The 27,578-nt window shown below is 39.0% G+C and overlaps 1 protein-coding gene across 1 annotated transcript; it reads right to left on the minus strand.

The window, feature by feature from the left end:
* Positions 1-399: 399 nt before the first annotated feature.
* Positions 400-27,461, minus strand: MTSSB (mitochondrially targeted single-stranded DNA binding protein). The gene is made up of 6 exons (XM_089153564.1): positions 26,855-27,461; positions 24,758-24,930; positions 24,384-24,592; positions 24,183-24,283; positions 984-1,043; positions 400-861 (listed from the first exon to the last, which is right to left on the minus strand). Exons 1-6 carry the CDS (start codon positions 26,925-26,927, stop codon positions 845-847), a joined length of 633 nt encoding a protein of 210 aa, XP_089009690.1. The 5' UTR covers positions 26,928-27,461; the 3' UTR covers positions 400-844.
* Positions 27,462-27,578: the final 117 nt, after the last annotated feature.

A 27,578-nucleotide genomic window follows, 5' to 3' on the forward strand; every position in this document is an offset into this window, starting at 1 on the left:
ACTAAGTATATTCAAATTTCAAACGTAGAGAGACCAAAATGACCCTCAGGTTATTAATACATTGTGTTATATATATATTTCATTAAGGGGCCAATATAAAAATGAGTCTCCTAATTAATATATTTTAAAATATAGGCAAAGGACATTCTTAAGCTCTCAATGGACCTTGACAAAATAGGGTGTGAGAGGGCTTTCTTCTGTTGGATGTTAAAAAGATCGACTCTTTTAACATTCTGAATATCCATTTCCTTTCATACTTCTGTTTCTTCCTGGAAATTTTGATCTGTACCTGTACCAGTAGTGCCCTTCAACTGTTCAACGATCTTTTTGGCAGATCAGACCTAGAGTTCCTGGTTTGCCTCTAGTGTGACAGTCGAGGGGAAGACCGGCTATGGTCTTTATAGCTTCATTAAAGAGAATCCCTGGTTCAAGCTTTACTAAAATCTTTTCATAGAAATGTCGGAAATCCAGGAATTGGGTAGAGATTTTCATCAGGTTTTGAGTTAATGAAGATCAAAACATTTCCATACCACCCTGAAAAAATATTTTGTATACTCAATGAAACAACAATTCAAGAAACGGTCAGAGTGGTTATCATCAGGCAACCTGGTTAAGTGTGACATCTCCTCTGAATCTGGTGATAAATGGGAAGTGTACCAGCAAGTTAAAAGCAAGATGAGAATTCCCTCAAAGAGACAGTAGCATTCTTTGGGCAGGTTGAAGAACCACAAGTCAAAGAAAGGTTCTGGGGGTGGGAAAATTTGTTTTTTTACAAAACTTTGATGCTTCAGCAGTGCGTATTTTTACAAGAAAATGAGTTCCAGAGTAATGTTGAGATATCTGGCTAGAATAGTCCTTCCTCTGCCAATACAAATGAGAGCTTCAGAATATGATAAAAATAATAATAATAAATAAATAAATAAGTAAAAATAAAAACTTTGAACATAACAACACAATTAAATAGAGTAGGGACGAGAACTTACTTAGATCATCAAAAGAAATGTTGCTAACACCTTCTCCGGTTTTTATAAGACGAATTTTTCCTGCAGGAGATAATTCACAAGGCACCAAGTTAGGAAATCTGCATAATCTAGCTGGACTAATGCCAACATGAAAGAACTGGTGATATCCAACAAAAGAAGCGAGTCAATTTCTGATTGACAACATAATTTATGGGGTTACAAAGGGTGAATAGGGATGGAAAGAAATCCTCGGCACAGTCATAAGCTTGCTCCACTGTGACCAAGTAGTCACAGGTTTAAGTCCAGAATTAGCCTCTGCAAAGGGGGAGTAAGAGCATATCTTACACCCATCCCCTATTTATTGGCAGAAGGCTTTATGTGACGGGTACGCTCATTCAGAGATAGCGAATTGGGGACAACACGATTTGTGGCACATGAAGTGGTAAATTTATGAGTCCCAATTCAACTAGTATTCTGAGTATCTATCTATACAAATCTAAAACTATGCAGTACAGGTTTGGTTGATATTCGAAGTCCTGCTAGTTCTACCAGATTTTCTAGATGAGAAGCTCTAAAAAGTGATTCTTGCACTCAGACATCCCCCCCCCCCCCCCCCAAAAAAAAAAAAAATCCATAAACCACCTTCCTCCACCCCCAGACTCCGCTTCTGTGAACCACACTGAGAAGCTCTCCCAAATCTGCTTTTAAACCCCACACAAATAATTGTGTTTATGTTTGCAACAAATATAAAGGACACATTGACTTAAACAACCTGAATGCTCAATGCATATTTTGACATCATGAAATAATTATGTTGATCAAGTACTACATTATAATGAGTGAGCATTGGGACTTGAAAACTACATTGCATACGAGAGCAATCAAGTCTAAATAAATCAATTCACTTGCCCTCTCTCACAGTCCCTTAAAAGGCATCTTTCAGTAGACAATGTTTTGACTATTTGTGCAGGTCCTACAGGATCCTCTGAGTTATCCATGCTCTATTGTACTCAAAACCTCATAGCTTCCCCAACACCTATCACTTCTTATTCCTATATGCTTTGGGTTTGGTTTGTTTATGCAATAAATTGATCTAGAGTACATCAAGAGGTAACAATTATATAGGCACACTTTTGGGTGTTACAGTAATTTTTAAATTTTCCACTAAGAAAGATGCTGCCAAATGGGAATATCATATTGCAAAATATAATAAGATCAAAGGAACATTTTTCCTGAAGAATTTGATTTTTTTAATTTTATTTTATTTGGGGGGGGGGTGAGGGTGGTGTTTACAGGATTGGAAATGGTATAATATTTTAATCTTTGCTTTTTCCTTTTCTTCTCTTTACTTGCCAAACAAACACAGCCTAGGGCTCCTTAATTACATAATAAGCATCCCATGAAATTCAGTAAATATTAATTTATAGTTACACCTTCATACCAGATAGACACGTATAGAGGAATGCCATTTCCCTTCCTTCTGAAGTAAATCCCCGGCATGCATACATCTTCCCAACAAAATGCCTAAGCTTTTGTGATACAGTGGATTTCAAATGGTTCTGAATATAACTCCCCCCCCCCCCCCCCCCAAAAAAAAAAAAAAAAAAAAAAAAAAGAAACCACCCCAAGGGGGCATCTTTAGCTGGTATCACAGAGCAATATAAAGAATGATTTCCAAAAATTAGGACTCACAAGACTTGCTACTCTCTCGATAAGGTTAACTCCATCATGTAACCAGAATCAGCAAGTATAGGGTCCATCAAAATTTGGACCCAAAACAGGGTCCTAGTGACGCAACAAAGGGCTGGCCAAAACTTCAGAAGCCAATTTGGTATTTTCCCCACCACTTTGGCCAAAAAAGGGTCCAGTGATATCCAAAATAAGTTTAGGATCATCGATCTACTTTCTGTTTTTCAATTGGACTAGTGGCTAGAGTCTTGATCTGACTATTAGTCCTAATTGGTATCCAATTTTCAAGTAGGACTCCTAGTAGTGGTGGCTTTATTTTACAAGTTGTCTTTGTTCAGGAGTTCTTGAAAAGACTCCTTTTCTAGTTGTTTTAAGTTGCTGAGTTGTCAAAGGAATCATAATCCATAAAGGATCCCCTAGTTGATTCTTTGTTGGTTTCCCTTAATTGTAAAGCTGTAGCCCCCAAATCATTGCACCAAATCGGTATTTGATATTGGATAAAAATTTCAGACTTGGAGTCGTGGGGAACAAAGCCCATGACCTGGGATTTTGAGGGTTATGAGTTGTCTTCAAATTCTGCAAGTTGTTCTTCATCTTCATCTTCTTCAAGCCTGCACAACCCTGGGAGCTGAACCAACCTGCTTTCACTAAAAGTCCCCTTTCCGGTCAAGTAAGTGTAATTCCAGCTCCCTCCCTACCCCATTCCACCCTCCTAACTCCTACACAGCCCTCCCCCTTCTCCCCACACCTTGTGGCACCCTCCCCTATCCCCAAACCCTAGTTGTGACTATCCCAGCCCCTATCTTCATTGCAACCTTCTTCCCTCTCCCTAAGGACCCCACCGTTGAGTCCCTTCCCATCCCCAACCCCTTTTCTCTCATTCTCTTCTTCTTTTTCTTCTTTCCTCTGGCGGCAGAATCTGGATATTCCAGAATTCGCAAATTCTGTTAAAACCCTAAACCCTAGGAGGAACCATCCATACACCCCCTCCCCTTTTACACACTGCCTTCGGATTAGCATTCCCATCCCCTACCCTACATTCAACCCCGACCCTGACCCTAACCCTAGAATCTCCAAAATAAACCTAACTTGTGAAAACTCTGCAATTACAGTCCTATTAAGAACAGAATATTTTATCTTATTTTCAGGCCTAATTCTAGTCAGGCCGAACTCTAAACCCCTCCCCCAATTAACCCTACACCTATCTTATACCTAGATCTAAGAGTTGTGAACCAAATCAGATCTAGCTGCAGGGATACTTGTGTGTTTTTGAGTGCCCTATAGCTGCTGTCCTCTGAGATTTTAACCCAAACAGCAAGGTACTGACCCCTAGATTGCCTGCTTCTTTCTTAGAAAAGGTCCTACTAGTGGCCCTGTATCCAGGGTTACATCACTCCAAGCAAGACAGTATTAACCTATCAAATGAAAACCAACCCCTATAGAAGATGAAGGTACCACCATAGCTCCATCCATAATTTCCCAAGGACAAAGTCATGTGGTGACATAGAGGAATTGCTCAGAGAATCTTTTAGGTTCCTAAAGAAGAAAAGCAAGGTTATTTTCCCCCTTTCTTTCCTTCTTTCCTTCTTTCCTTCTTTCTTTCTTCTTCTTCTTCTTCTTCTTCTTTTTCTTCTTCTTCTTCTTCTTTTTTTTTTTTTGGGGGGGGGGGGGGATGGTTTGCCGGAGGGTAACTGGGGAAGCGGGAAAAAAAATGCATTTATTTCAAAATCCTGTTTACAACAGGAACAAACAAAGAAGAATTGGAGATGCTACAGGCATGGTAGGAGAGATCTTGCTACCATGAGAAACCGAGATATCAACCATCTCGGTCGAGATATGTCATTTTTTGAGCGTCAACTCGGTAACCCACCTCGGTGGGTTTTAGGGTCCCAGTTGGACTAAAACTTGGTATTTAGCCAATTTAAGGCCTTTTGAACACACTAGTGGCCTTGGATTTGTGAGAAAACAACCCTAAGTACGATTTCTAAGCCTACCCATAGTGTGAAACCGAAATGTTGTAGGATTAGAGAATGCAAAGTTATATAACATGTAATATAAAACCATTAATGCTGTAGGATTAGAGAATGCAGGTTATATAACATGTAATATAAAACCATTAAGGCGTATAAATGAAAATCAAGTGTATCAAATAACTTAAATGTCATCAAGATCACATTCATATGAGTATTACAATCTTGACTTTCGAGAATAGAATGATAAAAGTATACAACCGTTAGAAGTTCTATATAAGTCATTAATGCATAAGTTCATAAGACAAGTAGAGGATGATTGAGCTTCCTTTGATGTTGTAGATGTGCTAAGAGTAGTTGCAAGCAAAAATTTTTCTGAAATCCGCAAAAAATTGGGCAAAAATTGAGAGTTCCAGCGAGATATGGCAAGATCTTGAGCTAGATATCCCATTTCGCAGATCTCGCCCTTGATCTCGTCTCAGTTTATGAAAAAACCGAGATATCTCGCGAGATCTCCCACCATGGCTGCAAGTATGAGCTTTACTAAAGGGACTTCACAATCCATTGTACATCTTAACCATTTCTTTCAATCATTGCATGCTTTACATAATATTGATATTCAGATTGACGGCTGTATAGGTGTCAAATATTTTCGCAACCCAAAGTGATGCAAGACAATGGGGCTTGAAGAGGAAGATGACTTTAGGAAATTGACCTAACTACCCTGGGAATATGGTTTTGGAATTGACGCAACCTACCCTTGGAATGCTTTGATGATCACAAGCACATATAACTATGAGCTAATGATCTACTTGGGTGTTCAAAGATAGGCCTTTCATACATTAAGACATACGTCCAAGTAGACAACGTATATTGCAAGGAAGCAATCCAACTACAATGAAAAGAAGATTTTGAGGACTTGAAGAGTGGAAGACCAAGGAATGGACATCCCCAAATGCAAACACAACCTCAAGGTTCAAGAATGACATGAAGCCCTCACTTGAAGACCACGCATATAGATTAGGAAAATGGCACATGCAAATACATGCATTTTTCAAGTTAGACACTACAAGAAACTAATCGCACGGGAAAAGAGGACTATTGAGTGATTGAGTCAATTCTTAAGGGTATAAATGTCCATTTGCTGCTTCATATCCATAACTGAACCCAAGAATGCCAAAGAGGCCTTGACTGACCCATATTGAGTTATAGCCACACAAGATGAACTAAACCAGATCAGTGAAGATGATGTACGGGAGTTAGTTCCTAGACCCAAGGACCAACCAATAATTGGGACCAAATGGGTATTTAGGAATAAACTAAATGAGAGTATGAGACTAGAGCTATAGTAAGAAACAAAGCTCCGTTTTATGGCACAACAATATAACCAACAAGAAGGCATAGATTATAATGAGAACCTTATCACCCATTGCAAGACTGAAATCAATTAGGAAGCTCTTAGAATTTGCTTGTCATCAAAACTTCAAACTATATCAAATGGATGTTAAGGGCGCTTTCTTGAATGGAGCAACCTCCAAGGAAGTTTTTGTAGTTCAACCTCCATATTTTGAAGACTTGAAATTTCTAAAATACATATACAAGCTGAAGAAAGCCCTCTACGGACTTAAGCAAGCACCAAGAGCCTGGTACAAGAGGCTCAAGCAAATTCCTACAAGAGCAAGGCTTCAAAATGGGTAAGGTTGACACCACCCTCTTCATCAACAACAAAGGCAATGATCAAATCATCATCCAAATTTACATAGATGATATAATATTTGGTGGTACTAATGAAAATCTTCACTCTGACTTTAGTACTTGTATACATAGTGAATTTGAAATGAAAATGAGGGGTGAGTGGACCTTCTTTCTTGGATTGCAAATCAAGCAACATGAGAAAGGCATATTTATAAATGTAAAGTAGAAATATGAAAGAACTTACGAAGAAGTTTGATATGTCACCCAAAAATCTGCTAGCAACCCAATGAGAAGCTCCCATAGCCCTACTGAGGATGCAGAAGGCACTCCTTTTGATCCAACATGTTATCATATAGTGGTATGATCAGAAGCATGGTATAAATTTCGACCAAAACAATCAAAATTTCAGTCGAAATAATTGCATTTTTTAAAAAACATGACGAAATCTCAAATATTTCATTTCGTCGTCATGTTTTGACCAAAACGGAATAAAATTTTGGCTTTCCGATCGAAATGGTGTGATATTTCCGCCAGTTCCACCAGGTTCCGCCACTCCAAGTTTCAACCCCTTCACACTTTTTCTCTGATTTCTTTTGGTTTCTACCCTTGTTTGAGCTGATTTTAATAACACTTTTGCATTCCAACTCCACTCTTGCTCCTCTATTGTTGGGTGTTTGAGAATCAAACATGGTTAGTTAACAAAGTTCTCCATTTTTTATTTCTATTTAGTTTATGCCTCAAATCAACTTAAATTGCTTTCAAATTAAAGTATGTTTAGTCTAGAGTGTTGATTTATGATTATGTGAAGTTAAAATTAATTTTTGGATATTGCTACTATTTTTTTATTTTTCTGTATTTAAAAATTAATTTTCAAAATATGTATATTCCTAAAATACACATGTATACACTCATGTATGAGCTTCAAATTGATGAATGTGAGACACCATCACTTGATCTACTAGGCATGTATTAGGCAGACTTGTACTAGGTAATCTTTTCAGTTCTACTCATATGGTAGTATATTTGAAAGTTAACTTTTCAATGGTTTTTTTTTTGGTAAATTAGTAGTTTCATTGTGTTTATTATGCTTGAAATAGGAGGGAGGCAAGAATGCAAATCATTTTGAAGCCATATAAGGCTCGAAATTGAAGTTCGAAACTTCAAGAAAAAGTCATGTTTCGACCGGAATTTCAGTCAAAACTTTAAAATTTTGGCCTTTTCTTGGGTTGAAATTCAGGTTTCGACCAAAATTTGTTCCTTAATCGGAAATTTTTTATACTTGACTGTTAGTGGACCCGACATCATGTTCAATTTATGTGTTTGTGCTTGGTTCCATGCAGAACCTAGACAGCCCGATGCTAGTACTGTTAAGAGGATACTAAAGTCTTTAAAAGGAACCATGGACTTAGGATTATAGTACCCCATGAATAATGAGTTTGAATTGTTGAGCTTTTCCAATGCAGACTTTGTCAGATGCTATGTGGACTGAAAGGGCACTATTGGCACCTAAGGTTTAAAGTATCCCATGATACGATTAAATACTAGCCGATACATATCCTTATTGTATACAACCGATACAATAAATATATATATCAATACATCTCTTGATGGCCTTACCATCAAGAAAATGAAGTTTGAAGACAACTCCCTAACTCCACCTCCAAGCAGAAAAGGATTTGAATTCATAAATGATGCTGCTATAGAAGATAACGGGGAACAATTCTGATGATGAGGAAGATTATGCTACATGGAAGGTTCATCTTTATCCTCAAGAAAAATTACTTGTGCAAATTTGAAAGAGCTACGAAAAGAGATGCCTCATGCTCATAAAAATCTCTTGAATATTATTAGAGCTGAGCACATGAAGTGAGAAGTGTTAAGAATTGAAGAAGCTGACCTCCTCCAGCTTTCTAGACTAGGACTAATATTATTATTTTTACTTCAGACGTACCTTAGTAAGTCGATGTTTTTATATTACCATATTGATGTGAAAAGGGTTGAAACAACCCCACCCCCAAAAAAAAAATAATTGGGCCCAAAACCCAGACCCAAAAGGTCCAATGCAAAGCTGGCTGAATACCCTAGGGGTATTTTGGTCATTTTCAGGCCCTTTTGGGGCTCAAGAAGGGTCTGGTTATAACCCCGTCAATCCAAGGGTCATGGATCTATCTTCAGTTTTTTATTTGGGTTAGTATTTTGCAAGATATTTGAGTCCTTGTGCAGGTGAGATTCCCAGTAAGGTTGGGATCCTATAACTTGAATCCACTTTGATCTGCTAATTGTTTGGACACCATATCTACTCTTAGAATTTGGATGGGAGTCCTCTAGAGTTAGTTACAGAGTTTTTGGGGGTCAGAATAGTTGGTCAAAATTAGAGTCTCCTAATTGGACTCTATTTTAAATTAACATCCTTTTGGATAATTAGGTGTTATTTTCCAAGATGGTTTCTTTTCATTTATGGTTATTATTTATTGAGTTGTAGAGGTGATCCTAGTCTAAAAGAGATTCCCTAGCTGAGTCAAGTAGTTTCCTTATTAGAGTCCAAGTCTTTAGTAGGCTAAAAAAAACCCTATTCTTTTTTTGTAATTTTCTCAAATCAGGATGAATAAATTTATCAAAATATTGCAGCCAAGAAAGGTGCAGCAGCGTCCTATTGGGTAGGACCTTGTGGTTATCTAGTTCTCTTGTTCAGCCAAGTCTTCCCTGCGATCCAGCAAGAAATTCCAGCAAGTCCAGCAAGCTTCCTTCTTCTAATCCAGCACTCAAGTTAAGTACCAGCACCCTCACCACCATTTCTTCTTCATTCAAACAACTCCAGCCCACTCCGTCACCTCCCAAACCCATCGCAAGACCTCCCCTACCCCTCTCCTGTTCTGTGCAACCCTAGATCCCACCCCTGCTGCTGCACCATTGGCAGCACCCTCCCAGCACCCTACAATCCCTAGAACCCCCTCCCCTACCCCTACTACACTGTCTCTCCCCTCCCCCACCTCTCCCATACCCTATGACACCCTCCCTCCCCTTTTCTAACCCTTTCCAGCTCCCTCTCTCTTCTCTACTGACTTGCGGCAAGTCTGGAAACAGGGGGAAAATGAAGAAAGAAACAGAAAGATCCAAGAAGATTGCCCAAGATCCATTCTCAAATCTTCTTCCATTTTAAATTCTTAAACCCTAAACTTTTCCCTATCATCCCATTTAATTTTGCTAAACCCAATCTTGCCCAAACCCTGCCCATTTAGATTCCAATTTTATCTCCTTGTCCATCCCACCATTTTTAACAAATATTATCCATCCCATCCAGATTTGATAATTATTTTTCTGGTTTAAATAAGATTATCCTAGGCAAACTCTTAATTTTAGGGAAACCATCCTCAGAACCTTAACCGTAAATTTTGGTTTTCATCATTTGGTATTAAAGCCACAGTTCCAGCAAACCCTAGTACCACCATAGATGAAACAGCAATCCCTAGGGCTATGGAAGAATTAGTAGACAGTCCTAGTGTTGAATGTTACTTTGAATATGGCCCATCGATGAACTTTCTTTCCAAGATTCTTGTGTCTGAAGTTGAAGATGAAGATTGGAGGAGGAGCAGCCATTTCCATACACATTAACGGGCAAGTAGATCTTTGGTTAGAGCCATTAATGATAATGGTTACAGCACTAATGTTATCTCTGAAGCAACCTACAGAAGGCCAAGTTACCAGTGGAAGGCCATCCAAACCCTTACACAGTTGGGCTCCTCAATCATGAAATTGTAAAGCTAAAGTTAGATGCTTAGTTCCTATCAGCTTAGATTCCTATACTGATGAGGTCTGGTGTGATATGGTTCCCATGGGAGTAATTGATGTAATTTTGGGTAGACCGTAGCTTTGTGATAATGATGTAAATCTGTAACAATCCATGGGGGGAATTAGGCATGGGGGGAAAATGTTGTGTTCCTTCCCTTGAATCTGCAAAAGGAAGTAAAGGACACACTCTAGAAATTCAGCCTGAAGTCCTTTCATTCTAGGAAAAGTTCATCATCATCAAGCCTTGTTCCAGCTAAATGGGGTCAGCGACATGGATTCTTGCCTTCTAATCAGCTCTATTTGAGGCCATACTAGATACAAGGCCTAAGCTATGCATATCTTTTTCATCACTTCTCTTAAGGTTATCATAGGTCTACCCCTGGCTCTTAAAATTCCTTCAATATAGATTATATCTCTTTTTTGTACAGGGGCATTTACAGCCCTCAATTGAACGTGGTCATGCCCCCGCAAACGACTTTCTTGTAGTTTATCACTTATCAGAGCAACTCCCAAACTAAATCTAATATGACCATTCCTTATTTTATCGTTCCTACTTTTGTCACTCATCCATCTCAACATCCTCATTTCTGCTACAATGAATTTATCTATATGATTATGTTTAACGGCCCAACACTCTATACCATACACCATACACCATAGATGGTCGAACGACGATCCTAAATAATTTTCCTTTGAGCTTTAAAGGAATACGTCGATCACACAAGACCCCGAATGCACCTCTCCCGTCATCCACCCTATTTTAATTTGTTGGCAAACATCATCATCTATATCATCTTTTTTATTTATGATTGAACCAAGGTACCTAAAACAATTGCTCCAAAGAATCTCTTATCACCAAGTTTCACCACCTCATCATCCACCTAATCACGACCAAAGTTACAAATGAGATATTATGTCTTCATTCTACTTAGTTTAAAGCCTTTTAATTCCAAAGCTACTATCCATGATTCTAACTTGATATTAATCCCTACTTGAGTCTCATCTATCAACACAATATCATCAATAAAAAGCATACACTAAGGAACCTCATCTTGAATGTCTTTGGTTAACTCATCCATTATAAGTGCAAACAAATATGGGCTTAAAGCTGATCCTTGACGTAGCCCAACTGTAATTGGGAATTCATTACTTTGTCCTCCCACTATTCTTACACTAGTCACTGAACCACCATACATATCATCAACTATATCCACATATTTACTTGCAACACTTCTTTTCTCTAGTACTTGCCAAATTAATGCTCTAGGAACTCTATCATAAGCTTTTTCTATATCATATAAGTCTTTCCTACACTCTCTATACTTTTCCATAAATCTCCTAATAGGGTAAATAGCTCATGTTATAGATCTTCCCAGCATAAAGCCAAAATTGGTTTTCCGTAATTGTGATTAATTGTCTCAAACAATTTCAATTGCTCTCTCCCATAATTTCATAGTATGGCTCATTAATTTAGTGCCTCTATATCTCCTTTATTTTTGCCAATTGAAACCACGATGATTCACCTCCATTCATCTAGCATTTTCCTTGTGCTTATAATCTTATTAAACAAGTTAGTCAACCAAGCGAGCCCATAGATTCCTGAGATCTTCTATACTTCTATTGGGATTTCAATATGACCTTGTATCTTACCTATTTTCATCCTCCTTGGAGCTTCTTTTACTTTGGACATCAAAATTTTTCGTAAATAAGTTCGAAAGTTGGTGCCTTGGTGAATGGTGTAATCGTTTGAATCACAAATACCTAAAGTATGCTCATTTAGTAGACTAGACTAATAGATTTTCCATCTCTTCTTAATGTCCTTATCATGTACTAAAACTTTATCATCTTCACTTTTAATACATCTAACATGGTCTTCCCCTTTTTTTTTTTTTCTTATTTTTTTTTTTTTTTCTTTTTTTTTTCTTTTTTTTTCCTTCTTCTTTTTTTTTTTTTTTTTCCCCCTTTTTTTTTTTCTTTTCCCCCCCCCTTTTTTTTTTTTCCCCCCCTTTCTCCTTTTCCCTTTCTTTTATATTTTTTTCTTATATGGTCCCTTTTCCCCACCTCTTGGTGGGAGATCTCGCGAGATCTCGCCGAGATCTCGTGAGATATCTCGCCTTTTAGGGCGAGCGAGATCTCGCGGGCGGATGCGAATGAAACGGGAATATTTTTGCTGCTTTAGGGGCTTTTAAAGCCCCTATCTCGCTCGAGAGAGGCATCTCTCGCCTCTCTCGAGCCTCTCTCTCTCTCCTCTAACTCGCTGGAAGCCCATATTTGGCCGGAAAACTTCATTTTTGGCCGGAATTTGGCCGGAATTTGTTGGGGATTCAACATAGCAACATCATCAACTCATCTACAACAACAAATTGAAGCATATTTGTAGTGATTCAAGCATATTTCAAGGGATCTTCAAGAAATGTAAGATTTTCCCCCAAATTTGATTTTTTTCAAATACAAGGTTCTACAATGATTGTATGAGTGTGATATAAATATATGTTGATGTTCAAGCTTAGATCTACACTTTCATGGAAAAAATTTTAATTTTCTGTTATTAATTTTTTTGAATTTTCGTATTTAAAAAATATATTATCTAAAAAATTAAAATTAAAGATTATAAATAAATACTTATGATATGAATGTGATTATTATTTATGTTAAACTACATTTAGAGGGCTACAATCTCATGTATTAATATTTTGATTATCATGCTTGATGTATTTTTTTATTTAAATAATTAAATAAAATAATTATGAAAAATAATATTTTATTAAAAAATTATCTGTTTTTTTTTAAATGATGCTTATATTATGTAGTTTATTTTAAAAATACAAACATGTCTTATTGAGCATTGTATATATGTTATCTTAGAACAAAGTGTGTGTTTTGTTGTTTTATATATTATTTTTACATAAAATAATTATAAAAAATAATATGTTATTAAAAATTTATCTGTTTTTTTTTTTTAAATGATGCTCATATTATGTAGTTTATTTTAAAAATACTAACATGTTTGTTTGAGCAGTGTATATATGTTATCTTAGAACAAAGTGTGTGTTTTGTTGTTTTATAAATTGTTTTTACATGTTTTTATGTATCTAAAAATTATTCTAATGATTATTTGGGAATATTCATGATTCATGTATGTATTTCAGACTTTCAGTGCTGTACATTTGAATCTTAAATGGCAACTAGTGGGAGTGGCGGCACTGGTAGTGGGACTCAGGACATTGCTTGGCAACATGGGGATCCACCGATCGGCCGACAAGAAGAAATCCCGATGCAAGTATTGCCTCAAGACTTTGAATTCCCGTGGTTCAACCAGATTAAAGCAACATTTGGCTGGTGGTTATAAAGATGTTGCCAAGTGTCCCAGGGTTCCTTATGAAGTCCAAAAAAATTGCAGCAACTTTAAGAGGAGGGAAACAAAAAAGGAAGAGATGGCACAAAAGCAAAGGGAATTTGAGGATATAGTGCTATCTAGACCTACTCTTGATGTTGATGAGGAATCAAGCGATGATGAAGAGAGGAGGAGGGTTATGGGTGTTGAGTCACGAGCCGAATGGAGACAAATGAAGGCTGCAATGGAAGCTAGCAGACAGTCCTTACATGCTGATAGTGTGAGGCAATATGAACAAACAAGGGGAGCAGGTGGTTCGGGGTCAGGGGCATCCATGCCACCTAGACATAGTTTTCGGGAACCGAGACCGAGAGGACCGAAAGGAGGAGGAGGAAGACTACACATTATGATTCCACATTTGACCAAGACCCCTCCTCTTCAACCAACAAGACATCTATCAAAGAAGCATTCCCTATATGTTTGCCGGAGGTAGAGAAGGCGAGGGAGGAGGAAGCTAGGTTAACAATCAGCAAATTCATGCTCTATAACAACATTGCACCCAATGTAGCCAAAACACCATACTATCAGGGGATGATCAATGCAGTTGCTAGGGCAGGTGTAGGGGTTAAAGGCCCAACAGCTTGGGAAGTAATGAATAAATATTTACCCAAGGTAAAGCAGAGGTGGATGAATACATTGAATCATTAAAAGAACAATGGAGTACATATGGTGTTACCGTGATGGCTGATGGATGGATTGGTCCTACTAGACACCCATCATTAATTTCATGGTGAGCTGCAATGGAAAGACATCCTTCCTCAAGTCGGTGGATGCCTCGATAAGATCAAAGATGCCGACTACCTTTACAAGCTTCTTAGGGAGGTGGTACTCGAGGTAGGGCCAAAGAATGTGGTCCAAATTGTCACAGATAATGGTGCAAACTTCAAAAAGCTGGTGAAATGTTGATGAGGAAGAAGAGCAGCAGGATCCACCTCTTTTGGACACCATGTGCTGCTCATTCGATTGATCTTATGTTGAAGGACTTGGGGAAAAGAAAGTCAATCAAGATCTGTGGTTGAGAGGGCTGAAGGGTAAGTAATTTTATTTATAACCATGGTTATGTGCTCAAGATGATGAGGAACCACTGTAAGGGTGATCTAGTCGACTGGATTGACTAGATTCGCCACCAACTATGTAGCTCGAAAAGCTTCCGAAGAAAGTGGTGGGTCTTCGGCACATGTTTGCAAGTGAGGAGTGGTTTGGTTGGCGTGGATCTAGCCATCCCGATGCAGACTAGCCCAACAAACCATTGCCGATGATTCCTTTTGGAGGCAATTGAATAGGACACTCGGCATTATAGAGCCTATTGTGTTTGTTTTAAGGATGGTGGATTCGGAGAAGAAGCCCACAATGCCCCACATATATGCTGCCCTCCAACGAAATGAAAGAGTTGGTTAGAGCTGCTGCCCCTAGCACCTTCAAATCCTACGAGAGGATCATTGATAATAGATGGGAGATGCACTTGATGCATCCTTTGCACTTGGCTGGTGAGTCACTTTTAAGTCTTTAAGTTTTTGTTGTATACTTTAATTTAAATTCTTTATTTGTTATAACTTATAACTTATAATTTATAAACAAGTAAGTTAGTAAACAACCAAATCACTAAGTCATTAACCAAATTTTTTATTTCCACAATGCAAGCTTACTACCTCAACCCAAAGTACCATTACAAGAATGATCCGGGGCTTGATGTAAAGTTGATGATCGGTGCAAGAGGTGGTGGAGAAGCTTGTGTCAAATCCCATCATGCAAGGGACAATTAATGGAGAGGTGAGAACTTATTCAATTGTTTCTTCAACTTCTTGCATTAGTGCATTAGCCATTAAGCATATACATGATAATAGTATAATACAATAATTGAAGAATTGGTGAATTGGTGTACAGATCGGGAGTTCAGGATGCCTCCGGGAGTTTTGGAAAGCCTTCATAGCTTGCAACCAGGAAAAAACTGATCCCGGTAAATAGTTTACTACTCTATAAGTCATTAAGTCTATAAGTCTATAGACTCTAAGTCTATAACTTTATAAATGATAACCGATAAGTTATATAAATATAAAGATTTGCTTGCCTAATGCATTCTTATTTTTGGTTATGCAGCTGATCGGTGGTTTCTATATGGAATTAGTGCGCCAAATCTCGTGGACATAGCAATTAAAGTACTCTCACAGACTTGCTCATCCTCCGGCGCGAGAGGAACCGGAGCACCTTCTCGCTCATCCATAGTAAGGTACGGAACGATTGGGGAGTAAGAGGCTCGAGAACTTGGTGTATGTGCATTACAACATGAGATTGAGAGTAGGGCACATACAAAATAATATAGATGACGACAATCGTGAACCGATTGAGTTGACCGATATATTCCACGAGCCCCCGCAGAAGATGAGGAAGATGATGTCATATATCGCTGGGTTAGGGATCGAGGTGGCCCAACGCCGGATGGGCCGTAAGGGCAGCCCGATCCTACCATTGCCGCCGCTGTGGGCCCGATGCGTGGTCGAGCACCTATCTTCCGATGAGGGTCGCCGCCGAGCGGCATCGAAGGATCAACCGACCATTTGTGGAGCCACCGGTCGACTTCAAACAACCGAGGTGACAACTAGTAGTGGGGATTCGGATGATGATGCCGATGATACCACTCATACCAGACGGCCAAGTGGCCCAAATCGGACATCGAGTTCGAGTCATGGAGGCGGCAGCTGGTCGTGTTTCCGGTGGAAGTCGGCGCACAAAGGGAGTCACCCGACTCACCTCCACCAGGTCCGAGTCATCCGACACATGTGAGCCACGCTTCCCCTATCTCTGGACTTATAGTAGGAGCTCGGAAGAGCAGATCAAAGCAAGGGCAGGGGCAACCGAATGATGATGCAAGCATGCATGATCTTGAATTGAACATGGGAAGCATGAGCCTAGATCGAGTGATTCACAACAGCAGAGCCCGTCATCGGGGTACCAATATGGGGATCACAAGACCGGGTCGACTACAGGGGTATTCTTCTTATGGAGGTCATACTATTCCTCAAGACCCTTCACCTGGAGAGTATGCATATGGGAGTGAAGGTGGGTTGTTAAATGAGTGGTTTAGAAATCCGACCCAAATACTCAACAACTATATGAACAACAACAACAACAATGGCTCTTTCACCCACCCATGATTGACGTTATCCGCATCGCTATTCCTCCAGATTCGACATGCAAACATATAATGATCATATAAACCGATATGTGACATACTTCATTGATCAATTGACTTGGGAGTCATATGTGGCCACCGCTCGAATCAATTGATGCGGAATGTTGAGTGATACTCTTAGTCTTGTAAGTTGTAAGTTGTAAGTTGTAAGTCTTCTTAATTCTTATGGAGTTATGGTTGTAAAATTTTGAAGACATTTAACTATTTAAGTGTTTAACAATTTATTACTTTGAATCTTTGATAGTTTGAAGTTTGAACTTTGATCACTTGTTGACTTGATTCTTGAATACTTGATGTGTAATGTTAATATGTTATTATATATTTGTATTTGATACTTGATGGTTGATAAATGATAACTCATTAACTTGAAGTCTTGAATTACTTGATATCTTTACATAATTACATTACATGTTGTCTATTCTCTAAGACTATAACTTTGCATTACACAGAATTTCGGTTTTACACATAGGGTCGACGTAGGAGACATAGTTAGGGTTATTTTCTCACAAATCTAAGGCCACCAATGTGTTCAAAAGGCCTTAAATAGGCTAAGTACCAAGTTTCAGCCCAACCAGAGCCCTAAAACTCACCGAGATGGGCTACCGAGACTATCGCCAATTTTCTGGCATATCTCGACCGAGATCTCGCCATCTCGGTCGAGATCTCGGTATTTCTGGGTGGCGAGATCTCGCTCGAGAGCGAGATCTCCCACCATGCACACCATCCCACCAATAATCTATAGAAATTGGAGCTTTCCTTTTGTTTCACCTATGACATATTTGGCCACCTTGCTAATACACGTAGCTATTTCATTCCACATTGCATTAGTGTCCCCCTCAAAATCGCATTTTCCTTGTTTGACTACTTCATTAGCAAAAATTTCAAGCACTCTTCTTTCAAATTCCACCATCTTATCCTAAGATAGTTAACCTCACAGCTTTTATGCATTTTCGGAGTTAGGAACATATCCAAGATCACTAGTCATTGTTAAGTGGTTAAGTTTTCCCCTGGTATCACCTTTTTATCCTTACACAACAATCTATTAGACCTTTTTAGGAAGAAATCAATTTGGCTTCTATGATGTCCACTTTTAAAGGTAACTAAATGTTTCTTTCTCTTTTTGAAGTGTTTATAATAAATAGATCAAAAGTAACAACCAAATCTAAACTTAATAGCCATTCCTCATTCCTTTCTCAAAAACCAAATCCTCCAAGCTCTTTAATATTTCTCAATATGTCCATTTAAATCACATCCTGTGACAATGTTTTCTCCTTCACAAATTCCTAGCATTAATCCATTCATATTTTCCCAAACTTCTAACTTTAGACTTTCATCCAATCCTACTTGAGGTGCATATGCACTAATTATATTATGATCTCTTTCTCCATTACAAGCTTGATAACAATGATCCCTATCACTTAATCATTTAACATCCACCACATCATTCTTAAAATCATTACAACAACAACTACAACAACAATAAGCCTTGTCCCAACTAAATGGGGTTGGCTACATGGATTCTTGCCTTCCAATCAGTTTTGTTTGAGGCCATGCTAAATACAAGGCCTAAGCTATGCATATCCTTTCTCACCAATTCTCTTAAGGTTATCTTAAGTCTACCCCTAGCTCTTCTAGTTCCTTCAATCTGGATTATATCACTTCTCCATACAAGCGCATTTATAGGTCTCCGTTGAACATGGTCGTGCCACCTCAAACGAATTTCCTGAAGCTTATCACTTATAGGAGCAACTCCCAAACCAACTCTAACATGATCATTCATTATCTTATCCTTTCAAGTTTTGCCACTCATCCATCTTAGCATCCTTATTTCTACTACACCGAGTTTATCTATATAATTCTTTTTAACCGCCAAACACTCTGCACCATACATCATTCTTAAAATCATTATCCACTATTATATCTACTCCACTTTTATTACTTTTATCCCAGATACCAAAGTTTAAAGTCATCCAACTATTTAGCTTTTTAACCCTTCTATCTAATCTCTTGAATGCAAGCTTCATTAATCCTTATTTTCCTTATAACATCTATTAATTCTAAGTTTTTACCTGTTTAAGATCTTATGTTCCAAGATACCAACCTAATCCTACGTTTCTAGACTAGCCTCTTTACCAGCACTCCTTCATGGCATGGGAACCCTTGCCTACTCATCACAGCATCCAGGCACGAACGCAGCACGGAGCTTACGAGGGATGCCCTAGCTAACCCTTTCCCATTTATCACTACACCCAGGCCATTGTGTAGTGCATCACTTCTTTTGTTGGGGAACGCCCTCACATAGCATTTATTATACAAGGTTGAATCCATAAAAAGGGTTTGGCTAGATTTTTTTCAATATCGGCTGTCGATCTGACGCACCAACCCTCCTTTACCCGGGCTTGGGACCGGCAGCAAACATTAGCGGACTTCATTCCAGGAAAGTTAAAGCTAGAAATTATAATCTAGGAGGTTTTACAAGAGGACAGCACCATTCATGATCAAACAAGCAAGGTCAAACTGCTTCTTCCAGATACTAGGCCTTCACCACCAACCCGGACACTTCCTCCAAAGGTAGTGCCAAGAAAGTAGATAAAATCAGCACTCCAGAGATTGTTATAATGAAGATCACTTAGCCAAAGAGCACCACCAAAGAGAGGAAGTTGCTGTCCACCACATTCACCAACCAACTCCTAACAAAACGGCCCCATGGCCGCCTCCAAAGGCAGCCCTTGAAGATTCCACTCGTAAGGTAGCACAGTTGGACCAATGCCAAGGCCTTAGTGAGATGACAAAAGAGACAAAGCTGCTGTCCATGACAACTACAACCACACTAGAGGAGTTTAATGGTGACAGTGGAAGTCAAGGAGACTCAAGTCCTTGATGACAAGGACATAATAGTTGACCAAGACACACCCACAAAGTACAGAGACATGCCCAAATCAGCAACACCAACCAAAGAGGTAATTGATGAGGTACCCACTCCACTAGAGGAGCCCTCTGCCCTTGACATTAAGGTTAGAGTAATGCTGCTCATAGACATCAGGGCCACAACAGCCCCTATTCCTTGTGTAACTGCCCCCCCCCCCTAGGTCTAAGATTTTTTCTTGGAGGAGATACTACGAGGACTCTCAAGGCTCTAGCTACGGTGTTGGAAGAGGTGGTGACAAGGAAGGACTCCAAGAGCAAAGCCCATTGACTTTGTCTTTCCTCCTTGGGCTTTTGATAAGAGGAACCTTAAGATTGAAGACTTCATGCCCACCAATCTTATCTTACCCAAGTTCTATCCAGGAAAGGTGCAAGTGGCACACATATGCTACTACCTCCCCACTGTAAGATGCGAGGGTGAGTACACACTATAGGCTTGCAAAGGATTGACCCAAGAGATTTGATCAACACATTCATCAGGAGATGAATACTTTCAAAAGGGGGAGAATTTATGTGATCAGAGCTAACCCCCCCCCCCATAATTGAGCCAAGACCTAGACCCAAAAGGCCCAATCCCAGAGCTAACCGAATACCCTAGGGATATTTTGGTCATTTTCAAGCCCTTTTGGGGCTCAAGAAGGGTTTGCTTAGAACCCCCTTAATCCAAGGGTCTCTATCTTCAATTTTTATTTGGGTTAGTATTTTGCAATATATCTGCAAGTCCTTGTGTAGGTGAGATTCCCAATAAGGTTGGGGATCCCCACAACTTGTCTGCTTTGATCTCCTAATTGTTAAGACTCCATATCTACACTTAGAATTTGGATTGGAGTCCTTAGGGTAAGTTACTGAGGTTTTGGGGGTCAAAATTAGAGGGTTCTAATTGGAATCTATTTTTAAATTAAGATTCCTTTTGGATTTAGGTGTTATTTTCCAAGATGGTTCCTTTTCATTTGTCGTTATTATTTGTTGAGTTGTAAAGGGGATGCTAGTCTATAAGGAATTCCCTAGTTAAGTCAAGTAGTTTGCTTATTAGAGTCCAAGTCTTTAGTAGGCTATAAATAAGCCAACTCTCTCTTTTAATTTTCTCAAAGTCTGGATGAATAAATTTGTCAAAATACTGTAGCCAAGAAAGGTACAGCAGGCTCCCATAGGGTAGGACCTTGCAGTTATCTAGTTCTCTTGTTCCGCCAAGTATTCCCTGAGATCCAGCAAGTCCAGCAAGCTTCCTTCTTCTAATCCAGCACTCAAGTAAGTACCAGCAGCCTCCCCACCCTTCCTTCTTCCTTCACTGCAACCCCAGCCCCCTCCCTCACCTCACAAACCCATCGCAAGACCTCCCCTACCCCTTCCCTGTTCTAAGCAACCCTAGGTGGCTAGGTCCCACCCCCTTGCTGAGAGACCATTGACAGCACCCTCCCAACCCCCTACGATCCCTTAAAACTCCTCCCCCCCCCCCCCCGCCCTCTCCCCTACCCTATGACACCCTCCTTTCCCCTTTGTAACCCTTTCGGCCCCCTCTCTCTTCTCTACTAACTTGCAGCAAGTCTGAAAACAGAAAAAGAAAAGAAGAGGGAAAGATCCAAGAAGATTGCCTAAGATCCACTGTCAAATCCTCTTCAATTTTAATTTATTGAACCCTAATATTTCCCTATCATCCCATTTAGTTTTGTTAAACCAAATCTTGCCCCAAACCCTGCCCAATTGGATCCAATTTTATCTCCTTGTCCATCACCCCACATTTAACAATATTATCCATCTCATCTAGATTCGATAATTATTTTCCTAGTTTAAAGAGGATTATCCTGGGCAAACCCTTAACTTTAGGGAAATCATCCTTGGAACCTTAACCCTGAAATTGAGTTTCCATCACCTATTTTGGATGTTATAACTATTTTGATACACTGTGGTTTCATAGATGCTATACTTTGATGCTTAATATGGATAATGAGATTGTGTTAGCTTATTTCTGTCCACTTTTAATTAATGCATCCATTGTGGAGGAGCCTGCTCAGATTCACCAAGTGTGTCTTAATGATGGGGAGCATATATTATGTCCACTACTCCATCCATTCACAGGAGCCTCGCCTTTTGACACGACAAAGGGGGAGAAGTCATATGATTCAATCTGCTCATTACCATCATTTCTAAAGTTTTGCATCTTATGGATATATCTTGCTATTTCCTATCAGCAAAATGAAAATTTGAATCTTCATTCTTGAGTTGAGATACATATGATCAATATGGTAGACAAATTCTTGTTTACATAATTTTGTCTCTATCGAATCATGTGTGTTTGTCATCATCAAAAAGGCAAAGATTGTTAGGGAATTGACCTAAATTCCCATGGGAAAATGGTTAGGGAATTTACCCAACTACCGTTGGAATTTTTTGATGATCACAAACACATATAACTTTGAGCTAATGACCAACTTGTGTGTTCAAACATATGCATATTCATACATAAAGACATACATCTAAGTAGAGAGCGAATATTGCATGAAGCCATGAAAGCAGTCCAAATGCCATGAAAAGAAGATTCTAAGGACTCAAGGAGTGGAAGACCAAGGAATGGACATCCCCATATGCAAACACAAGCTCAAGGCTCAAGAATGACATGAAGCCCTCACCTGAAGCCCATGCATATAGATGAGGAAAGTCGCACATATAAATGCATGCATTTCACGTTAGGCATTATAAGAAACTAATCTCATGGGCAAAGAGGACTAATGAGTCAGTCCTAAGGAGTATAAACAGAACCCTGCAATTACTATTAGAAAGCCTAAAATAAGCCTCACAGTCAGTGTGCCGGTTGATTGCTTGCTATTTATGCATGATTGAGCGCCCTAATCCCAAAGAGCTCATGGTACATACCATGAAGACTTCATGGCCGATTGTCAAACCAATTAGCACCATAGACGATAGACCCAGTTGACCGCTAATCAACCGTGAGAGGAAAGCCATATTCCAATAGCTAGGATGAGATGATAGATCGGGTGATGCCCAAGGTCAGTCAGTAGTTTAAAAACATGACTGTTTTACATCCGTTAGGACCCAATTTGGCTATAAATAGACGTCATTATGACACTCTCAAGCACGAGTCCCAAGGGTGGAAAACAAACTCATCATTGTGCATTATTGTAGCCTTTTGGTCTTCCTAATATCCAAATCCCTTCAGAGATTTATTCCCTCTTGACAAAGAAAGTTGAAGTGTGATCTCAAAGTAGAACTTCGAAGAGTTGAGGCTTGTTCATTCATTGCATTCATTTCATGCAAAGAGAAGTGCCATCCTGATGTATTTGAAAGGGATTGCTTTGTGTTTGTCTTTGTTGTTATTCATTATTAGGTTCTTGCCTGAAAGCAAGGATTTTGTAGGGTGTTCTTGCTCGGAATCTACAATTGTGTAAAAGGTGTTGTGTCCCCACCCATCATACTGAAAGTGCACATAGTAGTGAAAACCTTCTAGAGGTACTAGAAGAGAGTGTACATAGATTCAGTTGAATCAAACCACTATAAATCCATGTGTCTTATCTCTTTGTTTTATTTTGCTTTGAATTATTAAATTGTTAGGTATTTGCAAAGACTAGCACAGTTCAGTAGTCTCAACCTATTTACCCTTTCCCCATCTAGATTGACTTTCAGATGATCCAGCCATACAGCCAGGCTTCTCCTGTCGAAACACCCTCTACCATACAGGCCAGAGGCCTACATTATAGAACCTAAAAGCTGGACTTCAGGCCCAACTAATGGACCTAGTTTGGGACCTTTGGGTAATGGTGGATCCTAAGGGACCTGCACCTTAGATTCTGGAGGGCAACCAGACCAAGATGTGGTTGTCTAAGACCAAAACTAGGGTCTGCTAATTAGAATTTAAAGCTGTTACTTTGTTCCCAGTATTGATCAAGGTCGAACCTTTGAAGGGAAGAAGAAAGAAGATGTATTTGAAGGTAGGAGGCCTTCAGATTATGGAATATGAAGGGTTGATGATGATACGGATGTAAAATGGTAGATGGTAGGTTGTTACTTGAATAGGTGAAACCCATAGTCCGACTAGTTGCTGACTATCAGAGTCCACCAGGGTCATAATCGGAGGAGTACCATCTTGATGCTGTTTTAGCCTCACAAACCTACATGGATCCCAAGGATTTAGTTGCATGAAGAGGAAGGATATGAAAGATTATCGATAATAGACAAACAACAAAACAATTGCAGGGATATCAACTATGAACTCCGTTTAAAAAAAAAAAAACAAAGAATTTTTATGAACATATTCATAAAGATAATTGTAAATAAATGAAGCAAGCTTTCCAGCCATAACAAACAATGCATAGCCGTTAATTAAAGGAAAAGAATTTTGATTTCATGATAAACACAACTGTTCATCTTGGTAATCCAGATATGAATTCTTGCAACATGCTTGATCAGTAAGATAGCAAACCCATACAGCCTAAGGTAATTCCAATGAGAACCTACACAAGGAACTTTTGAGGTAAAGCAAGAATGCCCTAAATCAACTAACCACCAAATGATGATATGATAAGGATAACAAGAGATAATAGTAGGCAACATACCATCACGCCTTACACAAATCTCAGGAATATTCTTGACTTGGCCATTGATACTGTCATTGTAGACTCTTGTTTCAATATCACCTTCAACAAAAACTGAAGAGCTGAAGCAAAACACACGTATCAAGCACAATCACAAGAGGGACGGTGGGGGAAAAGGTAAAGTAGTTTTACGTGGAAAAAGGAAAATATTAAAATAAATACTTCTTGATAAGTTGTTGAACTGCAAAAGCTCCAAGTTGTTCATTATGCACAGCAACCCGATGCCATTGTGCTGGTCTAGGCAAATTCTCTGATCCTACTAGTCTCTGATCAAACATTCCCCCAGTCCCAACTGTAAATATGGTCACAGTCTTTCCATTCCTCAAAATTTTCTGCACAGGCGCCTGTCCAATCTTGCCACAAATAATCGCCTATAGTAGGCAACAATGAGACATTAAAGAATACGAGGAGTACTGGTTATTACTTCCTTCCCTCCTTTTTCCCGAAAAGGAAAGAGGAGTGAAATAAATCAATAAGTGAGACTCAAAACAACTTGGAAACATGAGACCCCTGCAGTCAGGACAAATGACAAATACCTTATGTACACCTCTGAAACCCCAACCTCTGCGAGGGTCTACACCTTGTGGTTCCAAGTCCGGCCTCTCAGGGAGAAAGTCATCATCCTCTATGTCTACATTGTTCTCTCCATTGTCAACAGCATCATCAAAGGACAACGTTGAGTGCCAGAATTTCAAACTGGTTTGTCCGCCTACTTACGAGTATCATAAACCAAGAACGGTTAAATCATGAAACACAAGGATATCTCCAAGACCCAAAAAAAGAAGATACAAACTAAAACACTATATGATCTACCAATTCCAGGAAATGATATCATTTCTGATGATAGAGAAGAACATGGGATCATTTTCGATTCTTTTTTATTTTTATTTTGGATGCAAGCACCTAGGAATGTTTTTCTTTTTTTCCTTTTTAGGGTAAGAAGCATCTAAGAATGTTACTTCAAAAGAACAATCACAAGAGGGACGGTACTTGCATCCAAAATAAAAATAAAAAAGGATCGAAAATGATCCCATGTTTTTCTCTATCATCAGAAATGATATCATTTCCTGGAATTGGTAGATCATATAGTGTTTTAGTTCATATCTCTTTCTGGGTCTTGGAGATATCCCCGTGTTTCATGATTTAACCATTCTTGGTTTATGATACCTGTAAGTAGGCGGGCAAACCAGTTTGAAATTCTGGCACTTAACGTTGTCCTTTGATGATGTTGACAATGGAGAGAACAATGTAGACATGGAGGATAATGAATTTCCCTCGCAAAGGTTGGGGTTTCAGAGGTGTACATAAGGTATTTGTCATTTGTCCTGACTACAGGGGTCTCATGTTTCCAAGTTGTTTTAAGTCTCACTTATTGATTTATTTCACTCTTCTTTCCTTTTCAGGGAGAAATGAGGGAAGGAAGTAATAACCAATACTCCTTGTATTCTCTAATGTCTCATTGTTACCTATTACAGGTGATTATTTGTGGCAAGATTGGACAAGCGCCTGTGCAAAAAATTTTGAGGAATGGAAAGACTGTGACCATATTTATAGTTGGGACTGAGGGAATGTTTGATCAAAGACTGGTAGGATCAGAGAATTTGCCCAGACCAGCACAGTGGCATCGGGTTGTGTGCATAATGAACAACTTGGAGTTTATGCAATTCAACAAATTATCAAGAAGTATTTGTTTTGATTGTGCTCCATACACATTTGTTCTGGTTCAGCTCTTTAGTTTTATATGGAAAAGGGAAAATATTAAAACAAATACTTCTTGATAAGTTGTTGAACTACATAAGCTCCAAGTTGTTCATTATGCACCTATGCCACTATGCTGGTTTGGGCAAATTCTCTGATCCTACCAATCTTTGATCAAACACTCCCTCAATCCCAACTGTAAATAATATAGTCACAATCTTTCCATTCTTTCCATTCCTCAAAATTTTCTGCACAGGCGCCTGTCCAATCTTGCCACAAATAATCACCAGTAGTAGGCAACAATGAGACATTAGAGAATAAGAGGACACCTAGTTATTACTTCCTTCCCTCCTTTCTTCCCAAAAGGAAAGAGGTGAAATAAATCAATAAGTGAGACTCAAAACAACTTGGAAACATGAGACCCTGCAGTCAGGATAAATGACAAATAACCTTATCTACACCTCTGAAACCCCAACCTCTGCGAGGGTCTACATCTTGTGGTTCCAAGTCCGGCCTCTCAAGTGAGAAAGTCATCATCCTCTATGTCTACATTGTAGACAGCATAATGCCAACGTTGAGTGCCAAAATTTCAAACTGGTTTGCCCGCCTACTTACCGGTATCATAAACCAAGAACGGTTAAATCATGAAACACAGATATCTCCAAGACCCAGAAAAAGATATGAACTAAAACACTATATGATCTACCAATCATCAGAAGAACATGGGATCATTTCAACTTTTTTATTTTGAAGCAAGCTTGCGAATGTTTTCAATAAGGTAGAAGCTCTGAATGTTCTTCAAATGGGATCATTTTCGATCCTTTTTTATTTTTATTTTGGAAGCAAGCACCTGCGAATGTTTTTTCAAATAAAGGTAAGAAGCATCTAAGAATGTTACTTCAAAGAAAGAAAAAAAGAAGGGAGAAAGAATGTACCTAGTGAAGGTACAGTTCTGGTAGAAGCTGCTGTCCTTAAATGCTTTACAATTCTGGCAGTGACTGAATTCATTTTGCCTTTGAACAAAGTAGAGGCGGGAGACCGGAAGAGAGGAAAGAAAACAAACTAGGGTTCTAAAAATCAGAAAGGGATACCGGGAGAAAAGAGTCAGAGATGGGCAGTTTAGTAATTATTTGGTCAAAACGGGCTTGTCATCTCTCCTGCTCGTGGGTTTCTTCAGATAAGAAGTCTTCTTCAGTCGGCAAGATGCAAGCCTTCTACAGTCGGCAAGATGCAAATCTTCGTTAAGAACCTCACAGGAAAGACCATTACCCTTGAGGTTGAAAGCTCCGACACAATCGATAACGTGAAGGCCAAGATTCAAGATAAGGAAGGAATTTCCCCAGATTAATAGCGGTTGATCTTCGCCGGAAAGCAGTTAGAGGATGACCGAACACTCACTGATTACAACTTCCAGAAGGAGTTTACTGTGCATCTGGTCCTTCGCTTGAGGGGAGGTATGCAGATCTTCGTGAAAAACTCTTAACCCTAACACTAGCTTAACAAATTCATATCCCTAAAAAATGCTTTGGCTTGAAGTTGATCAAAACATTAGTGGATTCTTTATGAGGACTATCTTGTCTATACACTGTACAACAATATGATTAGATTACATTATGTGCTTTAGGTGACTTAAATCCTAAGGAACATAGAGTTATTGTT

The sequence above is a fragment of the Hakea prostrata genome, chromosome 4 (genome assembly GCF_041222555.1).
Source record: "Hakea prostrata isolate BN-2017 chromosome 4, UWA_Hpros_2, whole genome shotgun sequence".
In the NCBI taxonomy this organism is placed as follows: Eukaryota; Viridiplantae; Streptophyta; class Magnoliopsida; order Proteales; family Proteaceae; genus Hakea; species Hakea prostrata.